The following is a 25226-nucleotide window of genomic DNA, read 5'->3' as shown; positions in this document are numbered from 1 at the left end:
TTTTTATATTTCCTATCTATACAAACTTGAGTCCTAATTACACTTCCCACCTCAATTACCCCTCTTGGTCCTGAGCCTGAGGGCAAAAGTGAATAGTCTCTTGACAGGTGGGTGGATAGGGCTTCCCCCTTGCACCACCTGTCCTTAATGATTCAACGGTTTTCCTGCTTGCACTAAAGTTATCCATTCAAAAGGACTTTTAATTTTTTTTATTGCTAGGAAAAATACAAATTTATTAAATGTGTTATATTTTTATAATAGGTATGTTAGTATTCCAGTATTGTCCATTATTAAGTGTGTTGGGACAACTTTCAACTTTCAAATTTTTCTTTTATTTTTTTAAGTTGTTTTTGTTGTTAGATTCGTTAAACATTCCTGACCTTTCAAAATTTGCTACTTGTAAACTGTACTTGTATGTTTTAAAGCATTCTAATGTTTATATGTAAATTGCTCAGGTACAGAAGAAGGTAAATCAGCCATGAAGAGAATCAGAGTTGAGTGTGGGGTCTGCAAAGCCACAAGATTTTATTCCATACACAGAGGAATCACTAGGATTGCTGGGGTAGTTGCTTGTGAAGCATGCAGACAGTTTTACCAACGTTTCAAAAAACAGCCTTGGGTTGTTGAGTGTAACAAAGGTGGCAAGTAAGTTGCATCTTTCCTTTTTTAGAATATTTCTTATTAATACATTTGCTTCAAAGAAAATTAAACCTTTGTCTTATATTTAGTTGTATCTTTGGCAAAAATTGGTTGTCTTTGAAATAATTTACAAGGTGTTTACAAGTATTTGGGTACGTGAAATGGTCCCCATACTAACACTTGGTTGTATGTACAGGTACTCACTTTTTCCTTGTCCATTTATTATTGTGTGTGTGAATAAGAAAAAAAAATGGTATGACAATGAAACAATCTCTAATAGATTTAGTAGATTTGAGAACAAAGCCCTCAGAAGGATATTGTGAGATAAATGGCAGGACAAGATTAGAAATGAAACTATAAGAGAGATTACTGGAGTGCCATATGTGGATGAGATTGTACCAACCGTGTGTCACATGATCTTACATAGTAACGACATTTCATTTTGTGTATAGTTTATGCTTGTATCTTCGCTCTCCTTCGCACTAAAAAGAACCTGAAATAACATGTATGTTTTTCTCACCGTTAACTGTTAACCGGTGTGGTATCAGTTGAACAGGAAATTTCCTGTTGCATTGAACCTGATATAATGCGTCTGTTTTTCTCACCGTTAACTGTTAACCGGTACGGTGTCGGTTGAACAAGAAATTTCCTGTTGGATTGAGTTTTTGTATATAAAGGCGAGTGTCTGTAATAAAGTTACTCAGTTGCTTTCATTCTGTCTTTGAGTCACAATCTTCTCTCGGCTCGTCACAAGATCATGATGAGGGGTAGATGGAGATGGTTTGGGCATGCTTTTCGCACTCCCCAAGAGAGATTAGTTCACCAAACATTCAGCTGGGCTCCACAAGGGACTAGAAGAGTTGAAAGACCCAGGCCTACATGGCTGAGGAATATGAAGCGTGAAGTAGATAATGAATGGAGAAGTATTGAATTAAAAGCTCAAGATAGAGACGACTGGCAAAACCTAACTGAGGCCCTTTGCGTCAATAGGCGTAGGAGGAGATGATGATGATGATAAAAAAAAAATGCATACATTATAAAGATTATAGATGTCTATTACCATCAATGGATTTTAGTTACCACTGTATTTTAAGATAGGAGCAACACTTTCTATTGCGAGGTTCTTTCATTAATGTCAAATTCCGTCAAGGTGCCTTATCTGTCATTTATCCCCTACTCGTGCACTTGATTTGGGAAGCTGATTTTTCGGGGCAGCAATTGTCTTGCTAATCTCACTTATTTGACGTGCATATCTTACTTTTATTGTCATTATTGCTACTACTTTTAGCCAAGTTGCAACTTTAGTGGGAAATACCAATTTCTACAAGTTCAAAGGACCTTATTTGGGAAAGCAGCCCAGTAAGGAAAAGAAAGACAAGTAGATATGAAATAGAAATAAATAAATAAAGGAATAAATATGCCAATATAAATAATAGTTGAATAGGAAGTAAGAAATAAACTATTGAATTAGACACATTTGTCTGCTCAAAAAAAAGTTCAGGTACGTGATTGAGAGGAAAACGATTTTGAAGATTATTCCACAAGTTTACAGTAGCCTGAATAACTTCCAGATTACTATGTAGTGATGAAACTTAGGAAAGAAAGAGACCAATAGAATTAATTGTATACCTAGCACTATACTACTTTGTTGATGGTATATGGTAAAACTTAGAATGGAAAAGCTGGTCAGAATTATGAAAAATCTAATACAGCATGTGTAAAGAGCTAATTGAACAATAGTGGTACAGTAGATTGATATCCAAATTGGGATAAGAAATTTAACAGACCAAGTTTTTCTCAAACAATTATTGTTATTATTAGTAGCCAAGCTACAACCCTAGTGGGAAAAGCAAGATGCTATAAGCCAAAGGGCTCCAACAGTGAAAAATAGCCCAGTGATGAAGGGAAATGAAGAAAATAAACGATATGAGTAATAATGAAAAATTAAAGTAAAATATTCTAAAAAACATTAACAACATTAAAACAGATAATTCATATATAGACTATAAAAAGACTTATGTCAGCCTGTTCAACATAAAAACATTTGCTGCAAGTTAGAACTTTTGAAGTTCTGATTCAACTACTCGATTAGGAAGATCATTTCACAACTTGGTCCCAGTTGGAATAAAACTACTAGAATACTGTGTTGTATTGAGCCTCATGATGGGGAAGGTCTGACTTAGAATTAACTGCATGCCTAGTATTACAAACAGGATAGAACTGTTCAGGAAGATCTGAATGTAAAGGATGGTCAGAATTATGAAAAATCTTATGCAATGTGCATAATAAACTAATTAAACAATGATGCTAAAGATTAATATCTAGATCAGGAATAAGAAATTTAATAGACTGTAAGTTCCTGTCTAACAGATTAAGATGAGAATCAGCAGCTGAAGACCAGACAGGAGAACAAGACTCAAATCCAGGTAGAAAGAAAGAATTAAAACACTTCAGAATAGATTGATCACCAAAAATCTTAAAAGACTTTCTCAATAAGCCAAATTTTTGTGCAATGTGTTTCTCAAAAGTAAATTTGCTGTCAACAATCACGCCTAAAATTATAAAAGAGTGATACTAAGTTAAAGAAATATTATCAGTGCTGAGATCCAGATGTTAAGGAGCCACTGTTCTTGACCTACTTACATTCATACTTTGAGTTTTGTTAGGATTCAACTTCATACCCCATAACTAGCACCATGCACTAATTTTAGCTAGATCTCTATAAGGGATTCAGAAACCACAGATCTGCATTCAGGAGATGGAATTGATACAAAGAGAGTAGCATCATCTGCATATGCAACAAGCTTGTTTTTTAGGCCAAACCACATGTCATGTGTATATAGCATGAAAAGTAATGGGCCAAGAACACTACCCTGTGGAACAACAACTCTTTGAGATCTATTATTTAAAAATTCAACAATAATGCTAAGAAACGGCCCACCCATTCCAATCTGTTTGAGTTTGAAAACAAGGGCCTCATGATTAACACGGTCAACAGTAGCACTAAAATCAAAGCCAATCATATGAACTTCCTGACCACAATTAAGGGGTTTCTGTACAGCATTGGAGATTGTAAGAAGGGCATCATATGCTCCAAGGCCTTTACAAAAACCAAATTGCAAACTAGGGAACAGATGATTACCTTCAGCAAGCTTATTGAGACGTTTTGCCAAAAGACGTTCAAAAACATTAGGTAATATGGGAATTATGGAAAATTGGTTGCTGAAAACTGGATAGGAAAAAATATTTTAGACATGTTAGAATAAATGAAGGAAAGCATTTCCTCATGATAAACCAGTCTTAAAATCTTGAAAGAGTTTCTTGTGTAATTGAAGGCAAAATAAGCTAGATATGTTGCTCAAAAGTAAATTTTCAATCAAGAATCACTCCTATAATTTTAGATAAGTGGCACTTCATCCATCATAATTTATATCATGGATTAATTTTATCTACATCTCTGTAAAGGCAATTGCAAATCTAAACTTGAGATGCAATCTAGGCAGAGATTGGCATCCGTTGCATAAGCCATACGTTAAGGCTATTGGAACAATTAAATGTTATACAGTACGTACTTAGCAATTCCATCAGATAGTGCTTTCCACCAAAGGAATAAATCTCGTGTATACAGTCATTGATGATGGTTTGTCATGTGGGATCAAGTAGCACTCTCCTAAATATCCGTTTGTATTGTTTTTATAAGCAAATGAAAATATGCACTCAGAAGAAATGAATCTTTACACCTCATTACCCATACACATACTTTTACAGTAACTATGTTTTCAACAGCCCCAATGACCAAACAAACTTTTGCCAAAGGTATGTGTATATGAAAGACAGGTTTGTATTAATAAGAAAGAAAAATTTTCTATATTGATTATTTTTCTTGAACATGCAACTTTCATTGTTATTTTAATTAAACTTGCAACTTTCATTGTTATTTTAATTAAACTTGCAACTTTCATTGATGTTTTAAATAGATTATTATGTATAGTTTCGTATTATTATTAGTATCACCAGCTAAGCTACAACCCTAGCTGGAAAAGCAAGATGATAGAAGTCTAAAGGCTCCAACACTGAAAAATAGCCTAGTGAGGAAAGGAAATAAATTAACTACAAGAGAAGTAATGAACAATTGATGTGAAATATTTTAAGAAGAGTAACATTAAAATAGACCTTTCATAGATAAACTACAAGTAAGTACTGTATTTTAGGTCGTTTTGAAATTAAAATAATTTCATTTTTGTTTAGGTGTTATGAACTGGACGAGACCCCAAAAAATAAATGCAAAGCATGTTGGGTCGCTCACATCATTTGCCGTTGTCCTGTCCCGGTCAGCTTATATAACAACTTGATTGGTTACCTTCCAACAGAGCTAAAGGTATGTGAAGATATATTATAATTATACTTTATTAGTTCAGGGTTATGGATGGTCTTTACAAGTTTACTTGAAAATTATATATTATGCACACATCTAAAGCCTTTACTTTATCAGTTTGCTTGTCTTTGAAATCCACTCAGCATGCATAAAATTCATCATAGTACTCTCACAGTAGATAAATGGAAGCACTGTATCTCCTATTATGTAGGAATATTAATTGCAGTAATATTGTTATTAAAGGCAAAGATGGCAGCTAGGCCTCCAACTTCTGATGAGGTGCCTGAAGAGAAGAGGGGAGGATTAGGACTTGAAGTGTACAAGGATGATGGTTGGCTGGACGTGACAGACAGAAGTGAGCTGGCCTCACTGGTTCACTCTGACGATGCAATCGACTCTGATGAAGTAAACGAGCCGGAAATGGATGTGGAGTATGAGGCTGAGGAGGAAGCTATAGATGATCCTGTAAGTTGACAGTTTCTATCTAAAGCTAATGATGAAATAATTTTTTTTTAATCTTAAGTAGTTTGAAAGGTCCTTCAATCTATAGAGAGGGTAAATTGTTATCTGTCTATTAACAATATTATTATTATTATTACCAGCTAAGCTACAACCCTAGTTGGAAAAGCAGAATGCTATAAGCACAAGGGCTCTAACAAGGAAAAATAGCCCAGTGAGGAAAGGAAATAAGGAAATAAACTACAAGAGAAGTAATGAACAATTAATATAAAACGTTTTAAGAATAGTTACAACATTAAGATAGATCTTTCATCTACAGTGATACCTCTACATACGATCTTAATTCGTTCCAGAAACTACTTCGTATGTTAAAACGATCGTATGTTGGAGCAAATATTCCCATAAGAATACATGGTACTTGATTTAATTCGTTCCTCAGCCTAAAAACCCATAATAAAACCTTAATAAATGGCTGCACATAATTACACGGGACATTAATACAATGCCTGTATAATAAATACATATTACAAACCAAAAAAAAGAACATAATAATGAAATAATAAATAAAAAACGGGTTGTAATGTAACACTTTACCTTAGCGACAGGCCAGCGCAGGTGTAGGGATACAATCTCTTCGACGTCATCCTCGGCGGCAAGCACAGGTTCATTCTCGGGGCCAAAACCTTCAAAATCTCTGGGAGCAACAGCATCAGGCCAAAGCTTCTTCCAAGCGGAATTCAGGGTCCGACGAGTTACTCCCTCCCAAGCCTGATCAATGATCTTTAAGCAGTGCACGATATTGAAGTGGCTCCTCCAAAATTCACGCAAAGTTAAGTTGGTGCTTTGCGTAACATTAAAGCACTGCTTAAATAAGTGCTTTGTGTAGAGCTTCTTAAAATTCTAGATGACTTGCTGGTCTGTGGGCTGGAGGATAGGGGTGGTATTCGGTGGAAGATACAACACCTTGATGAATTTGTATTCGTCGATGATATCATCCTCGAGTCCGGGGGGGTGAGCGGGTGCATTGTCCAAACAAAGCAAGCACTTCAAAGGCAAATTCCTTTCCTGAAGATACTTCTTGACAGCAGGGCCAAAAACTACGTTTACCCATTCCACAAAGATATGCCTAGTAACCCAAGCCTTAGAATTAGAACGCCATAGAACATGTAGCAGGTCTTTATTAATTCTATGTGCTTTAAATGCCCTAGGGTTTTCGGAATGGTAAACTAACAGAGGCTTAATTTTGCAGTCCCCGCTGGCGTTGGCACAAAGCGCATGAGTCAACCGATCCTTCATTGGCTTATGTCCAGGTATTTTCTTCTCTTCGGCGGTAATGTACGTTCGACTAGGCATCTTTTTCCAAAACAGACCGGTTTCATCACAGTTGAAAACCTGCTGGTCTACGTAACCTTCCTCCGCCACAATGCTTTCGAACTTTTTAACAAAGTCTTTAGCAGCCTTAGTGTCCGAACTCGAAGCTTCTCCATGACGAACAACTGAATGAATCCCGGTCCGTTTCCTAAATTTCTCGAACCAACCTCGAGACGCCTTGAATTCCTCCGTCGTAGGATCGGCTGAACTCTCCCCCGCGTCACCCCGAGAGTGCGCCGCCTTCAAGTCACTGTAGATAGCGCTGGCCTTCTCACAAATGATCGTTTCCGTGATCGTATCGCCAACAATCTCCTTGTCTTTGATCCATATTAACAAAAGTCGTTCCATCTCTTCAAGGGTAGGGCTACAACGTTTAGAAATAATCGTGATCCCCTTCGAAGGTTTCACTGATTTAATGGCTGACTTCTGTTTTATGATCGTCGAGATCGTCGACATATTCCGGCCATATTGTTTAGCGAGATCGCTAACACGTACACCTCGCTCATGCTTTTCTATGATTTCCTGCTTTAATTCTAATGAAAGCATAGACTTCCTCTTCTTCTCACCACTGCTACTACTTCCTGAACCGAAACTAAGCTTTTTAGGACCCATGATTACGGAACACAGAAAACAACACGTGAAAAGGCAAGATAAAAAACTGTTAAAACTGAGCGAATAGAGGACAACCACACGATGCGCAGGAGATGAGAGGACTGATCAAGGTGACGGTCGATTGGCGTCCCTCCGAGATGCTGCCGTCTAGCGGCGTCAACAACAAACTACGCTGCACGCTTTCGAAAAAATTCCACGGGTAAGTGTATTGTTTACGTCGTATGTTGGAGCAACTCTTCGTATGTTGAGACAGAAATTTGGTCGAATTTTACTTCGTATGTTGGAAAATTCGTATGCTGGGACAATCGTATGTAGAGGTTCCACTGTACAAACTAGAAAAACTTTGAAAAATAAGAAGAGAAATAAGATGAAATGGTGTGCCTGAGTGTACCCCCAAGCAATTAGATGAGACTTAGATAATGAAAAGCATTGATTATTTTGAAGATGTATTGTCATCTTCACTATTAGTATCTTTTATATAAATTTAATTAGTGCAAATAGCAAACCATTACAACCATGTATGAATGAACATGAGGCTTATCTGATTTTATGTGAGATATAATTTATAGCACTGTATTAGTTTAATATAATTTTTATTTTCATGGGAGGTTGTAAGTCGCATTTATTTTGCATCTGATAAGTTAATACTAAGACATGTGAGATTGCATTTACATTTTAAAAATTTCAACTCAATATTTGTTTTAGGGTGTACCTGATAGTGAAAATGAGAAAGGCTCCACATCTGGCGCTTTGCGGGAAGGTTTAACAAGAAGAGGAAAGAAAACAAGGTCGCAGTCTGATGATCCTGATGAAAGGGTACGTCATTTTCATTATACATTAGTATTGTGCATAGTGTACTGATGCTGATGAGATGCCAGCTAAATATGACTTAGATCTGAATGAAAGCTAAGAAAGAAGTAGAAGTGTTAGGGAGGAAGCATTTTACATATCAGGTTCCAGCACTTGAATAACAATACTGTAATCTGTTAGCCATGACTCATTACCTTTGTTAATGAGGTTCAGCCATTAATAATCCAGTTATTATATTTTCCCCCTTGACAGCCTTTCTCCACAGAAATGTCACCTTATTCATATATAACAGTTGAAACTTTGATGATTTAATCACAGGCTGAATGGCATATAAAAGCTAAGAAAAAGAGCTTTCGTAGATAAACTTAATATTTAATTTTCAAACAATTCGTTGATTCCAATAAGCTAGGCTATGAGAGAAACCTTCTCAGTACTGTAGAGGTAAGATCTCTGTTTCCCACCTACCATCATTAGAATTACAGTCAGCCCTGGAATTTCACAATTTCCACTATTTGTATGTGTAGGTCTGCTTTATGATTTAATTGATCATTCTGGGTTTTTGCGAACTCTGCCATGGCGGCATGCACTGCAGCATTATTGCTTCACTGCTTCTTCTCTTCTGTCGCAGTACTCCTCTTGCTATGTTCATTCAGTCTAGTCATGCTTCGCCTATTGCTATGTAAAGTTACTCTTTGGTTTTATGTGGATACCAACCTTTTGTTCTTTAAATAGGAGTGTGTTTTCCCTGGAGCTGAAATAGCCTTAAAATCGTTAACAAGGTAGCTGTGTTAGTGGGAAATAAGGATGGTGTCACCCGCCTGCCCGACTGTATCACTTTGATGCTCTCCCTAACTGTAGGATCTTTTTTGGACATACTCATTGCTGCTCTCCTTGACTTTAAAATTTTTTTTTTTTTTACTGTGCTTGAGATAGTGTTAGTGAGCGTTTTTGCCTGACGACAGAATCACATCAAAAGTAAGCATATGATAAAATAACCACCCTTCTGGCCCATGTGTTGTGTACCTTTGTGAAGGGCAGGACTGTGCACATTTCCACTCCTGAAGAGATCATTCACAATGCATATCATAGAGATGATGAACTTCCATAGAAGTGTAACTTTGCTCGATTGGTAATTTCCCTTCCTTGGCAGGGAATTGTTCGAGTGTTCACTCACTCCTTCATACCTAATGGTGATAATCTTTGTCTGCCTTGCATATCTGATGTGCCCCTGATTATGAACCCTGTGGAGTCTGTGAGTCAGTGTTTCCCATTAGCAGGGAGAAGTAGGGATTGTTTGCTCTCACTCTTCCTTTTTCTATCAACCTCTCCTTCCCCTTTCACCTCATTGGCATTTCCATTGGGGAAGAAGGTAACAAAGAGGATGGTGTCGGAGGGTCTTTCTCTAAGTTTCTTGGGACTAAGTGATCACACTTCTTCTTTGGGAGGGAGTGATGATTTACCTTCAGATTTAGTTAAGCATGTTGTGAGTACGGAGACCCAAGTAATGTTGGACACACTCGGCTTTCCCATTTCCTGTTATGGGAAGGGAAGGTTGCTCCTTGTCTGTAGCATGTTGCTTCATATGTAACTCACTGGTGACTGGCACCTTTGGGGTCGGTAAGTGATTGTGAGCATGTTGATAGGCTGATAGTGTATCACTTGTAGGCTTATTCCTCCTCGAGTCAATATTGATCTCATGCACCTCCGTTACCCTCGGTGTTGATTAGCTATCAGTAGCTAAGTCGATTGTTCCTTCTTGATTTGCGTAGGAGTTTTCTCCAATCTGGTACCTTTATGGTCGGTCAGAAGAAGGCGAGACCGTTTTGACAATTTGCCGTCTGCACTGGAAGTAGGTGATCAATCCTTGGAGTGAATCCCACTCTAGTTAATCAAGGGTAAGGATTCACAGTCCTCTCCCTGTGGGAGGAGAGGTACTCATGGTATGACGTGTTATACTGTACCATTATAATTATTATTACTTGCTAAGCTAGAACTCTAGCTTGAAAAGCAGGATACTATAAGCCCAAGGGTTACAACAGGGAAAATAGCCTAGTGGAGAAACAAGTAGAATAGTGTGCCTTATTGTACCCCCAAGCAAAAGAACTCTAACCCAAGACAGTGGAAGGAAGATGTGCATGTGGTTGTCTTCCGTAAGGTTCCATTTTAAAAGTTTAAAGGGTGCTCATGAATGGCAGAGGCATCGGTCAGTGACAATGCTCTAGAGATGTACCATATATACATATCAGCACCTAAGCCCCCTCTCCACCCAAGCTAGGACCAGGGAGGGTTAGGCAATGGTCACTGATGATGATTCAAGAGGTAGACCTATAGACTTCGCTCCCTCAAATCTCCCATTATTAGCTCACAAGGATGGGGAAGTTGTAGAAACTACAATAAACTATTGAGCTTGATTGGGACGTGAACCAAGTCCAGTATATTGCCAGGCAGGGACCTTGCCAGTAAGCTACCACAGCCTGTTGAAAAAGCCCCTGTGGCTTCTTATGCCTCAAGAACATCATCATTGGTCTTAAGCCCAATATTCTGAAGAAGGTTAGCAACGGGAAGAAGAGTGCTTGCTCCTCATCATTGTCTTCTCATCCGATTCTTATGCAATATGATAAAGATGCACGCATGCGCATGACTAGAGAACCGAGTGTACTGAACGCTTGCCACGCTATGTAGTGGCAGGTGATGGAAGCTCGCTCACTTGTAATTCAGATCTCTGCTTGCATCATAAGGGAAAAAATCAACTGAGCAAGGGCTCATATATAAGAAAACTTGTACGTTGATTTACTCGTAGGTCAAGATTTTATTTTACCAACCTGACTGATGGTCTAAACATCTGAGTTTGTCACCAAGGAAGGTGCTTAGCCAATATGCATACTCAGCCAGGATAGGCTTCCTTATTCCTCATATAGTTTGGAAATTTGTGAGGATGCATTTAAGGGTAATGTAAAATGACAGGTTTTTATCAAGATTTTTTTTTTTTTTTAACATTGATTCGAATTGCTACTTCAGCAATCGCTTGTAGTATTTCACCTCTATTATATTGCCCTTGATCAGGCATTAGTTTAGTAATAAATTTGGATATATAAACAAATATAAGATTACTTTATGTATTTTACAAGTTGATTTTAAAATTATGAATTAGTCTCATCAGCATTGCTAGTACAATTGTTGTAGGATTAGCTGAATGTGTGAAAACAGCCATGGATTTTTTAGCCATTGATTTTAATTGCTGGTAAGTAAAACATTTAAAACTTTATCACTGTGTCTTGGCTTAACATTTGCGATGATGGTAATGTGATGAATTAAAACTTGCCAAGTAATTATTTTTGCAGTAGATTTTTTTATTTGTATTAAACTGAAATATGTGATATTAAACTGCATTTTATATTCTCTATTGCATTTATGTCTCCTGTTGTCACTATCACAGAATACATGTTTCATTTTTCCTTCATTTTTATATTCTGTGAATTTCATGGAACCATTCAAAGGATGATTATGGATAAAAAGTTTCCAATAAATTTATGCAAAGAAATAAGAAACTATGTTTGTAGCAAATATCTTTGATATTTTAGCTTGAAATATCACTAAAGTAATTTATCTCCTTCTACAGTATTTCCGTTATTGGTGGATATTGTTTAATGCAAAAGTACTGCCATGCATGAAAATTGTATTTTGAAATATTTAATTATTACTTTTTTTTATCTCCAGCAAACGTCAGGCTCAGACAAAGGATCAGGACCGGTTAGTAACTCATTCCATTTATGAATGTGATTAGCATTGCTTTGTCTATTAATTTGGGACTTTTTTATTGGAACTCTAAATTGGTTGTTGAGTAACTAACCATTTAATATATGGGGCTATTTAGCCACAGTTGTTTAGAAATGGGATTGTAAGTTAAAGAATACAGTATGCATTTCTTACCTTGAGGCTTATCACAGCTTTTTGATGTTCAAATCTGGACCTGCTTTTTTTCTTTCACAAATATTTATTAAGATGAATGTGAAGTTTTCCTTTAAAAAAAAAAAAATATTTGTAATGTAGATATATATTTATAAACAAATTTTCTCAGTGCTTAGTTAAGAAAAACTTTTAATCCTCGCAGACCTGAATTTACATCAATATTTCCTCACAGACATTGGTTTACGTCAATATTTCCTCACAGACATTGGTTTACGTCAATATTTCCTCACAGACATTGGTTTACGTCAATATTTCCTCACAGACATTGGTTTACGTCAATATTTCCTCACAAACATTGGTTTACGTCAATATTTCCTCACAGTCATTGGTTTACTGGAGTTGGTTTTACATTCATCTGAATTCCTTTTTTTCACAAATAACATTTTAGTTGAATTGGGAGTGTTATTTTGCAGTTTGGAACTTTACTGTTTACAGTTGGAAGCGTTCTACAAGTAAAATATATACTTTTTGCTATTGAAGTTATTGCCATACGTTTACATTCATTGTATAATGAACATTATTTCTAGCAGGTACTGTAGTTGAATATTAAATTTAATAGAAAAATACAGTAAGCACATTGGATAGTAGTAAATGAAGGTTAATTATTACTAGATTCAACAAGATAGAAAGTAATCGTGAAATCTAAGAAAAGTTATTTCTTCGGTATTGCTAAGTTGTATTGTGAAAACAAAGGAGGCTTAAAACCAACAATAACAGAATTCTTCCCTTCCTGACAAATTTACTTTGATTACTATGACACTTTCACTCTAGAAAAACATGTATTATTTCCTATTTAGGTGAACTATGGTGCAGTAGTAATGTAAAATTTTAAACATAAAACTTACCCGCTGGTTATATAAGAATGGCTATAGTCCCTTGGACGCTTCGCAGAAATTTGAAATCTCGTGGCAATCGCAGATATGCCAGGTGTACACTAGCGCCCTGGTGATAGATAGACCAAACTATTCCAATTACTTCAGAACCTTTCCTGCACTCTTGCGAGCAAGAAGTGTTGGAATTCACTCGTGTTTAACCTGGATTTTAGAAGTATTTTGGTGATGTATACCTAATTTTCGGGTTCTGGCTTTCACTTATTTGTTTATTTGATCTGTGATCACGTGTTTATAACTTAAAAGGTAGGATTAGAAGGTTTTTTAACATATTTAAAACCTCACGAAAGCATAAGGGCGGGATGTAAACATCTCGTCCATTGATGACGTCACAGCCTTATGACGTAGGCTAAAAGTCTGACTTGCTTTTTTACAAAGAATGATAAGTGTATTCTTTCTTTTGAAGTATTAAGTTTTAGATTAAATTAAAGGATCTTGTTATTTTAAGAAAATTTTATCCTTTTAATAGGTTTTCTTTAGATAATCTTCGATCTGTTTTCAAAGATTATCTAGCGTTCAGTTTATTTTTGTTACGCAGTTGTCAGTATCGTTACGATATTACGATATCTCTTTGTAGCGATTTTTATGAATAGTACATTCTTCTTACAACTCAAGTTTTTAAGTTGTACTATATAAAAGGAACATGTTATTTTGCAATTAATTGATCCTTTCGGTATTTTTCTTTAGTCAGAGATTAAAGGAAGTTACAGTTCAGTTAATGTTTATACGACGCAGTATTCTTTACAATCAATGTAGCGCACGATTCTGTGTATCGTTGTTTACGTGGTGGTTTTTGGAATACTAAAATTGTTTGTATATTAATTGTAGATGTTCCAATGGGTACGGGTGATAATTCGCCTTTTATTGGAACCCCTTAATTTAAGGGTTTATTTTAATTTATAGATATTCTTTTCTTATATCTATTAAGGTAATATTTTATACTGTATTTAATATTTTGTTGCATTTATATGGGATTCAGTGACTTTTGCATTCCCATTCAAACCATTGACAGAATTGTAAGTCTTTCTCTATGGGGTTCATTTCGTTTGAGAGAGCGTATACTTTGATTTTCAATAATTGTGAAAATATCTTTTTACCAAAGAGTAAAAGGCAAATTTTTTAGTGCTAAATTAGGCAGTGAATTTTATTCAGTGGAGGGTGCTTCTATTCGGACCTGTCGTTATCCTAGCCTTAGACCTCTGTCAAGCTCCCGGACCCAGGGGAGAAGTTAAGTCGAACGGCGAAAGGAATCAAGAGGGTAGCTGGGCGTTACAGTCTTTTAAGACTCGAACAGAAGTCCTCTCGAGCGTTTTCTGTCGATCCCCAGAACGCTCACCCTCGCTATAGATAAGACGAGGTAATAGTGTTTTCTAACATTAAACGCGCTTGAGGCGCAAAACTGAAAACAAAATTAGATTCATTCTGCGTGTGTTACGTTTTATGCGTCGCGGACGTAGTGCCGCCACGTCCACCAGATGGGTGTCATCTCCCGACAGTGGGAAGCGCTATGGGATCGACGAAGATAAAGCTGCATACGTTTCGCCTAAGGTTGTCCCTTGATCTTTGCTGTTTAACATAAACAGCAACTATCTTCGTTTATGCAGTCTTATCAGCCTGCCGTTGGCAGTGCGGTTGGGTGTCACGTTTCCGGTTTTGACGCAGTAGCACAGGCTACGTGCCTTTTCCGGTGATGACTCGTCGCACTGGCGGCCTACCAGCCGCAATATTCAACGGTGGGAGAAGGTGGATGCATCGCTTCGATTACCTGCTCAACGCCAACCGACCGCTCATAGCGCCTTGTAAAAATCTATTCAGGCGCGCCGACGTTCGCCAGGCAGCAGAGCATGCTACCAAGCGACATGACAGACAGCAGAACCGAGCGAGCCGTCAGCGGAACGGTGCGAGCGTCAACGGAGCGGAACGTCAATGGAGCTGAGCGTCAGCGTCAGTGTGGACGCTTCGCTACCTATGACAATAGACTGATGTCTACATGACCATGACCGTCTAGTGTTGGGGCATTGTTGCTCCAGGCGCTATATTAAGAAATAAATCTTAACTAGAAAGATTTTATATTCTCGGACCAAGGCCTGCTGGGCTAATTCTTGGTTGGGAGAACTAGAATTAAAACCTCTAAGCATTGAGGTCTGAATTCAGAATCCTAAGGAGTGGACTCCTAGGAATCAAGACTTCTCTTCCTAGGATAGAGTTTTGTAGGAGGAAGGGAGTAACTTTCAGATTCAGAAACTCATGAGAGTTTTTCTGAAGAGTTTTCCTTTTATTTTATACCTGCTGCTCCTCGTTCTGACTTCAGAGTTTTCGGTTGTTGCATTGAAAGTGTCTCTATTTATTTTATTTTTATTACTAGCCAGTCTACAACCCTAGTTGAGAAAGCAAGATGCTTTAACCCAAAGGGCTCCTATAGGGAAGGATGTCTCAGTGAGGTCTGTGAGGAATAAGAAAATAAATAAATTAACATTAAATCATTCTCAGAAAAGTAACGAACCTTACTTTAGAGGTTGATGCAGCACCTGCAGGTGCAACAGCAGAAAGTGCATTAAGGCCTTTATGAGAATAGAGTGTAAGAGTATATCTCCCACCACGGGCAGATCTTTTATGATTTAATGTATTATGGTTTAAAACGCTCTTGTTCAGTGGTTCGTAAACATAACACAGTGCACTGGAGGAGGTGTTTGTTCGTGTTTGTCTTACTCCTAGCCCGACACCTCTTCCTTACTTCCCAACCCCTGGGAGAAGGAAGGTCGGTAGGCTGAGGTACATCGCGGACCTTGTGCACTAAACGTATGTTCCTCCGAGCGATCCTGTCGATGCAGTCCAAGACGTTCCCTCTCCGCTTTGGAATGATGAAGTAAAGCTCTTTTCTTCGCCTACGATTGTGGAACTATGACGTCACAACCATGTGACATAGTCTCTTGAGAAGAGCGAAGTTTGAATGTCTTGAAGCGATCAGTTCGTCATCGCTATGGTATCACGGATCTTGTAACTTTTTTCTGCTTAATAGGACGCAATTCCCTGACGAGGATGGCGTTCTGCGTTTTCTCTGCCTATTAGACTAGGAAGTTACTCGTCATGTACGCACGCGAACAGGACTTACCCTCACAGCAAGCATGTCGCGATGCTTAAACTGGAAGCAATCGAGTGTGTTTTCTTCCACGAGAGAAGCGGAAGTCGCATACAATCCTAGCTCTTCCTCTGGAATCTTACGCACTTTCAGGGAAGAAAGAGTTTGTCCTCGTCGAGGGACACAAAACCTAGACTTGGTAGTCACCAACCAATACGTCCAAGACCTTTCGGGAGTCGTATGTTTTCTAATAACTTATCCTGCAGTAACTGATGTTCGCCGGAGGTTTTCTTTTCAAAAGAAGGCGACGTGTCAGCACCAAAATCGTGTAAGACACATAGTTCTTCAAGAGAAAAGGGGTTCAGTTTGCTTCTGTTCACGCTTCCTCTCCTCCCCCAGTTTGGGGGAATGTCTAGTACTTTCCTCTGGGGTCTAGCGACTACTGTTGACGGTATCTCGCAGCATTGGACACATTCAGGTCGCGCACAAGGCGCGCTGGAAATGTCATAAGGACTTTCCCAGGTCGCTCACTGGACTACGGTTGATGATCTCTCACAGCCATCGCTCACGCTTGAGTTGGCGCACACGCTGCCCCGCGAGTGTAGGTTTGGTCTGAGCTAAAAGAGGTCAGTTTCATCTCTTTTTTAGCGTTTACGATTCTCGGGGGGAAAAATTTCTCCTAAAAGAGTCAAAGGACTACCATAGACCAAAGAAATGGTCTTCCGTTAGTATCAGACAGCGTAGTTCTCCAATGCTCAACAACGCTTCCTCGCAGAGATATGCTCGTGTTACGGGAAGCGTTAGAGCAGACGCTTGTAGCAGTCTGGTCTCTCTCTTACGGCAGACGTCACGCAGACGCAGACGCCAGTTCTGGTCTCTCCCTCACGCAGTCACAGACCCAGACGCGAGTCTGGTCATGCTGGACGCTGACAGTCAAAGTTGATCCTTTCAACAAGTTGTCTCATCTTCCCGGTCTGCGGGACATGCAACTACAGTACCATTCATGCAGACGCGTGCTACACGCGGACAGCTCTCGGCAAACTGGTCAATCTGAAATCCTAAGCAACCTAGATGCATTTATCAGCCTGGACATATGCTGGATAAGGTCAGTCAGGTTTTTCCCGCGTCATGATAGACTAACAGTTGCTTCTTTGCGCCACTGACCGGACGCGATGCTGTCGCCTCCTCGCGCCACACTTTCAACAGGCGGGACGCACACAGAGCGCTGTATCCACACGGCAAGGTAAACGCATACAGCACGCTGACACCTTATGGCAATGCAAGCACATGCGGCATTATGGTCGCATGCTAGACGCATAGTCAAGTCTTTTTCTCACAGCAGTATGGACAGACTGTTGTCTCTCCTTCGCGTCTGTGGCCACGCAGCTAACACTCCCTCGCGTCAAGCTTTTGGCTTTAAGTACTGTATGTTGAACACTCGCTGGTTACACGCGATCAGGTCTTAACCTCACAGCATGAGGTTCACGTTGTTGATGCTTCTTTTCAACAAGCCTAGCTTCAATATCGGTTTCTTGCGACCAATCTGGACGCGTTTCGGGAGGCGATCTAGATCTTGACACTCTCTCACGACATGTTGAGCATATGCAGCATGCTGGAACCATACTGGACTCATGCTGGGACCATGCTGGGTGCATGCTGGAAGCATGTCATCAGTCCGTTTCCCCGTGTCAGGATCACGAACGCTTTATTTTAAACCATCAAGCTTTAGGTCTAGCTGCTTCCATTATTTCGGAAAACCCCTAAGATCTACGGGGTTGTTCAAAGGAGGCAGCTGAGGCTATCGCTTGTACAAAGGACCTTTGCCTCAAGATTTTGCTGCCCAAATAGGAGGTTTTATGGAGTGGTGTAGAGCTAAAGCAGTCTCTTCATTTAGTAACTCTAGAACACAAGTGGCCTATTTCTTCTTAGACCTTAGAAGAAAACACATTTTTTCCTCCTCGACCATCAAGGGGTACAGGAGTATGCGGGCAGCTGTCTTCAGATGCAGAAGATTGGATCTATCAAATAAAGACCTTATAGATCTTCTCAGATCATTTGAGATGACTTTAAGCGTCAGCAAGATTCTCCAGCCTGGAATATAGAGGTTGTTTCTGGAATTCCGCGATAATGACAGATTCGAGCCTTCACACTTGGTTTCTTTTTTTAAGGTCTAACTTTGGAGACTTTTCTGAGTAAGTCTGGCAATAGTTGAGAGTCAGTGAAATTCACTCTTTTAGCAAGAACATGGACTTCAGAATGGATAAGCCATAGGCGCCTTGCAACCTGGATTCTTGGTCATTAACAAACGTCCTTCTCATCCATGGCCTAAATCTTTTGAGATCACTATCCTCTCGAATATGGTTTGTGAAGGGTTAAGGAGAGTTTTTTGTCTGGTTAAAACGAAGTTTTATCAGGACAGGACTAAAGGAGTTAAGAGACTATTCAAGGCTCTTGGGTGCATGGTCAAGAAGCCTGCGCTATCTATGTCTAAAACGCTCTATCATCTCATATAGACTTTAATTACAAAGGCTCTTTCACACTGTGGTGTGACAGATCTTAAGCTGTCGAAAGAGTAAAGACTCATGACGTTAGAGCTGTGGGAGCTTCTGTAACTTTTAAGCAAACTGTTCTCTGCAAAACATCGTGCATACAGCCTGTTGAAGGGCTAATCCTGTATTTGCCTTGCATTACTGTACTTATACCGTTTCCAGTCTCTTTATGAGGACGGCTACGTTTTGGGATCATTCGTAACAACGAGTGCAGTAGTAGGTGAAATATCCACCACTATATTTCCCTAACTTCCTAGTACCCCTGTTCTTCTCTTGGAACTTTTATATATGTTTTTATGATTGTACGTGAAGATTGGTCGGCAATCTTCCGCAATCTTTGATATAGTCAGGTGGTCATTTTGTTCCTAGAGAGCGCCCGGAACAAGGGTATTAGTTGAGGTCCTGTCATGTTATAGGTTATTGAACCGTTTGACTGCTCCTAGAGATCTTCAGCCCCCTGAGTAGACCGCTGGATCTCGTAAGGATAGCAGACAGAATGAGACAGAGAACCATTGAAGTCAGCTTCCTTATCAGGTAAGAACCTCTTAAGTGGTTATATTTAACTCTTAAGTGAATTTCCAATCATGTTGCTGTCTCTGACCCACCACCAAGGGTGTCAATCAGCCATTCTCATATAACCAGTGGGTAAGTTTTATGTTTGAAAACGATATTTTCATAATAAAATAAATTTTTGAACATACTTACCCACTGGTTATATAAGTTATAATCCCGCCCTCCTCCTCTCTAGAGACCAAGAGGCATGGAAGGTCTGAAGTAATTGGAATAGTTTGGCCTATCTATCGCCAGGGCGCTAGTGTACACCTGGCATATCTGCTATTGCCACGAGATTTCAAATTTCTGCGGAGCGTCCAAGGGACTATAGCCATTCTTATATCACCAGCGGGTAAGTATGTTCAAAAATTTATTTTATTATGAAAATATCATTATTAAATAGAAGAATACTTGTGGCATAATCAGGAAAAGCTGAAGCAAACTATGTTAGTTGATGGGCTAAAATTCAACCCATAAAAACGCTGTAATGGCAAATATACCTTAAAATAATTGAATAAATATAAAAAATTTTCACACTGGGAAGATTCAATCATTTACCCTTTTTTGATTGATAGGTTTTTATATCTAATTGGTTTATAAAACACTTTAGTTTGCATTGGTTTTTCACTGTTACTTTTTAAAGGAAGAACCACCGAAAGGTCGAGTAAAATGGAGTAATGTGGATCTAATTTGTTGTCTACCTATATATGATGGCCCTTACCCCAATTTTGCCGAGCACCCAACATAAAAAAAGAAACAATCTTCTCTTCATTCCTCCCTGAGTAATGAGGGATTCAGTTGAGTTTGGTTGGTACTGCTAGGGTCACACAGCCCACCCTCCTGTGTTATCCACCACAATGAAGCTTCTTATGCTGAATATCCTACTACCGCTACCTCAGCGGTCACCAAAGAAGCAGCAAGGCTTATCAGAACTGCGTCACAATCGCTCGCCATTCATTCCTATTTTAAGCATGATCTTTTGCTCCTCTCACATATATCCTCCTATCACCTAGTGGCGCTTTCTTCACTTCCATCCATTCACTCAAACCTTGTCCTTCCTCTTTTACTTCTCCCATCAACGCTAGCATTCATCCCCTTCAGCAGACAAATATTTTCTATTCTCTCTACATTGCCAAAACATCTCAATACATTCATATCTGCTTAAGCTGCTAAATGATTTCTTACACCCGTTCTCACCCTCACTACATCGTTCCTAACCCTATCTAATCGAGATACACCATCCATACTCCTCAGACACTTCATCTCGAACACTTTCAATCCGCCACAACTTGTAGTGGCCTGTTGGTAATGTCCTTGCCTGGTGATGGTCAGACTGGGGTTTAAGTCCCACTCAAACTCGTTAGTTCCTTTGGTCACTGAAACTTCACCATCCTTGTGATTGAAAGATGTAGGTTTTGTGGTAGCCTATAGGTCTATCTGCTGAGTCATGAGCAGTCATTGCCTGGTCCTCCCTGGGTCTAGCTTGGTTGGAGAGGGGCTTAAGGCTGATCATTATATTATTATTATTATTATTATTATTATTATTATTATTACTAGCCAAGCTACAACCTTAGTTGGAAAAGCATGATGCTGTAAGCCCAAGGGCTCCAACAGGGAAAAAATAGCCCAGTGAGGAAAGGAAATATATAAATGATGAGAACAAATTAACAATAAATCATTTTACAAACAGTAACGTCAAAACAGATATGTATATAAACTATAAAAAGACTTATGTCAGTCTGTTCAACATAAAAACATTAGCTGCAACTTTGAACTTTTGAAGTTCTACTGATTCAACTACCCGATTACGAAGATCATTCTACAACTTTGTCACAGCTGGAATAAAACTTCTAGAATTCTGTGTAGTATTGAGCCTCATGATGGAGAAGGCCTGTCTATTAGAATTAACTGCCAGCCTAGTATTACAAACAGGATGGAATTGTCCAGAAAGATATGAATGTAAAGGATGGTCAGAATTATGAAAAATCTTATTCAACATGCATAATAGACTAATTGAACGACGGTGCCAAAGATTAATATCTAGACCTTAAGTTTCTGTCCAACAAATTAAGATGAGAGTCAGCAGTTGAAGACCAGACAGGAGAACAATAGTCAAAACAAGGTAGAATGAAAGAATTGAAACACTTCTTCAGAATAGATGGATCACCGAAAATCTTGAAAGAATTTCTCAATAAGCCAATTTTTAGTGCAATTGAAGAAGATACAGACCTATTGTGTTTCTCAAAAGTAAATGTGCTGTCGAGAATCACACCTAAATTTTTAAAAGTCATACAAAGTTAAAGAAACATTATCATTACTGAGATCCGGATGTTGAAGAGCCACTGTCCTTGACCTACTTACAATCATACTTTGAGTTTTGTTAGGATTCACCTTCATACCCCATAATTTGCACTATGCACTAATTTTAGCTAGATCTCTATTAAGGGATTCAGCAACCCCAGATCTACATTCAGGGGATGGAATTGATGCAAAGAGAGTAGCATCATCTGCATGTGCAACAAGCTTGTTTTCTAGGCCAAACCACATGCCATGTGTATATATTATGAAAAGTAATGGACCAAGAACACTACCCTGTGGAACACCAGATATCACATTCCTATACTCACTATGGTGCCCATCAACAACAACTCTTTGAGATCTATTACTTAAAAAATCAATAATAATGCTAAGAAACGACCGACCCACTCCCAACTGTTTGAATTTGAAAACAAGGGCCTCATGATTAATACAGCCAAAGGCAGCGCTAAAATCAAGGCCAATCATATGAACTTCCTGACCACAATCAAGGGATTTCTTTACAGCGTTGGAGATTGTAAGAAGGGCATCACATGCTCCAAGACCTTTATGAAAACCAAATTGCAAACTAATGAATAGATGATTACCTTCAGTAAACCTATTAAGACGTTTTGCCAGAAGACGTTCAAAAACATTAGATAATATGGGAGTTATGGAAATTGGGCGGCAATCAGTTGAACTTGAGCTACCACAAACACATTTTCATAGAGGAGTAACATTACCAATTCTCTAACAAGTGCTAAAAGCTCCTCTTCTTGCTAACTTTTGCAAAATAACATAACTTTGGAGCGAAGAAATCTGCAGTCTATAAAAACCAAAGGAAAAATACCATTTGGGTCTACGCTTCCATAAGCATCAAGATCCATCAACAGAGTTTTAATTTCACGAGATAGAAAAGCTAAACTAGTTAGTTTAGCCTCAGGAAAACAGGAATGAGGAAGTTCAAGTTTTTCATTACTCTGTTAACTGTCAAAAACACCAGCCAAAAGTCATCTGGTTTAAGTAAAGGAGAAACTGTTGCATCTACACCAAAGAGTGCAGATTTAAGGGTAGACCACCATTTATGTTCCTGAGTTGTATCAGAAAAGGTTTCTTTTATGGTTAAATTGTATTCCTTTCCAGTTGAAGCATAAACTCTCTGAGCAAATGCTCTAAGCTGAGTATAATTATTCCAGGTCAAATCTGATCTGTTACCCTTCCAAAGGTGGTAGGCCTCCTGCTTCTCCAAATAAACACGTCTACAATCATCATTGAACCATGGTTTGTCCTTCACTCGGTACCTTAGCACACGAGAAGGGATACGCCTATCAATTATGTTGACTAGATTCTCATTCAAAGAGACAACAGGATCAACACTACTATGTAATTGTGACCAATTCAAGCACATAAGATCATGCAAAATCCCATTCCAATCTGCTTGAGATTTCATATAAATTTTACAAGAGTATGATACATCAGGGACAGGCTGCTCAGTTTTCACTACTAATGAAATCAAGGCATGATTTTATATATATATATATATATATATATATATATATATATATATATATATATATATATATATATATATATATATATATATATATATATATATATATATATATATATATATATATATATATATATATATATATATATATATATATATATATATATATATATATATATATATATATATATATATATATATATATATATATACACACACACACATACACACACACACACACACACACACACACAGATACCTCTGCCATTCATGAGTGGCCTTTAAACCCTGATCCATACATCACAGTTAGGACAATCACTTTCTCATGCAAAACTCTCTTTATATTCATTCCTAACCCTCTATTCTTTACCACTCCCTTCACTGCCTCCAACACTTTACATCTTCCATTCATTCTCTGACAAATATCTGCTTCCATTCCACCATTTGCAGTATCCTCATACCCCAAGTACTTAGACTGATCTACTTCCTCAAGTAACTCTCTATTCAACATGAAATTCTGTATAGCACCACCCTTCCTTCTTGTGCATCTCATAACCTTACTCTTACCCACATTAACTCTCAACTTTATTCCACACACCCTTCCAAACTCTGTTGCTAATCGACCCAGCTTCTCCTCCGAGTCTGCAACCAGTACAGTATGATCTGCAAACAACGATTGATTCACCTCCCACTCATGATCACTCCCTTCTGTCAGTTTCAATCCTCGACCAAGCACTCAGGCATTCACCTCTGTTACAACTCCATCAATAAACAAATTGAACAACCATGGCGACATCACACATCCCTGTCTCAGCCCCACTGTCATGGGAAACCCGTCACTCACTCACTTCTTTTCCTATTCTGCTTTACTGCCCTAGTATAATCTCTTCACTGCTTGCAACAACCCTTCACCAATTCCATATAACCTCATTACATTCCACATTGCTTCCTTATCAACGTTATCATAAGCTTTCTCCAGATCCATAAAGGCAACATACACCTGCTTACCTTTTGCTAGATATTTCTCACGTCTCTGCCTAACTGTAAAAATCGGATCCATACATCCCCTATGTATTTATAATTTTAGGGTGATACACAAAGTATTTTAACATTTTAGCTTGCACAATGTAGAGTATTTTAGTTTGCACAACGTAGAGTACTTTAGTTTGCACAACATAGAATATTTTAGCTTGCACAACTTAGATTATTTTATCTTGTACAATATAAAGTAATTTAGCATTTTAGCTTGCACAACATTGAAATTCAGGGAGGTTGCTGCTACTGCTGAAGACTAAAGAAAATCATTGATGAGGAATTTTTTGTTCTTTTTTTAACTCTGATGTGAACCTCATTTATTTCAAATGAAGGAAAAGTAATTGTGGAGGTACAAAGTACCTAAAGATAGGTTAACATTAATGTCAGGAGATAACATCACTGGTGACTTCAAACTGATGCTGTTGTTAATTTTCCAGGCCTTTAATCCTTGGGCACTCAAAAGTATCTAAATTGATGCTTCCTGTCCTTTGTATAGCTAATTCAAAGGCATGGATGACTGTCCTCTTATTTGAAGAATGGTTTCCTGTCCATTTTATACCAACAGTCATGGAATATTGCTAAGCAAAATTTATTTCTTAAGTTTCTGTTGATTCTCAGTATTACACCTGGCCATCTCTCACATCTGAATCTCATAGGCCTAAATGCAACTGTCATCCTCTTTCCTCCAAACACTGTCTCTCATTCAACCCATGGACCAAGGCAGTTCTCTTCAAGAGGTACTATCTACGGCATACCTTATATCAGGCAGTTGATGTCATGTTGTCAGATAACAGCTTGAATGATTGGAAGTTTTTGAAGCTGTAATCACTGGAAAATATTAAACATCAAAATTTATTTGACTAAACTGACCCCAAAAAATTGGAATATAGGAGAAACTTTGCTGTCAATTTGCTCACAATATAAAATGTTTTGATGAGCTGGTAAAGGATATATAAAAGAATTTGCTATTCCTTAGAAATGAACTGGAGATTGAGTTGGAAGAAATAAATTTTGAAGAGTTGATTGAAGCCCATAAGCAACTTCTAACTTAACTAACAAAGACTTGTTGGAATTAGGGGAA

At 38.3% G+C, this 25226-nt stretch overlaps 1 protein-coding gene across 13 annotated transcripts in view; it reads left to right on the top strand.

Moving 5' to 3' along the window:
- LOC137632938 (uncharacterized) overlaps window positions 1-25226 on the top strand; it is a 183803-nt gene that overhangs the window by 136303 nt on the left and 22274 nt on the right. For 12 of the 13 annotated variants that reach the window (XM_068365048.1, XM_068365049.1, XM_068365053.1 and 9 more), the window contains 5 exons: window positions 456-645; window positions 4888-5017; window positions 5258-5479; window positions 8162-8272; window positions 11984-12016. In XM_068365048.1, coding sequence (XP_068221149.1) covers window positions 456-645; window positions 4888-5017; window positions 5258-5479; window positions 8162-8272; window positions 11984-12016 — 686 coding nt within the window. The remainder of the gene's footprint in view (window positions 1-455; window positions 646-4887; window positions 5018-5257; window positions 5480-8161; window positions 8273-11983; window positions 12017-25226) is intronic. The other variant, XM_068365046.1, reaches the window with a different exon arrangement.

This window comes from Palaemon carinicauda, chromosome 42 (assembly GCF_036898095.1).
Source record: "Palaemon carinicauda isolate YSFRI2023 chromosome 42, ASM3689809v2, whole genome shotgun sequence".
NCBI lineage: Eukaryota > Metazoa > Arthropoda > Malacostraca > Decapoda > Palaemonidae > Palaemon > Palaemon carinicauda.
Note: the sequence above shows the minus strand (reverse complement) of the source record. Positions and strands in the feature narration are given on the sequence as shown.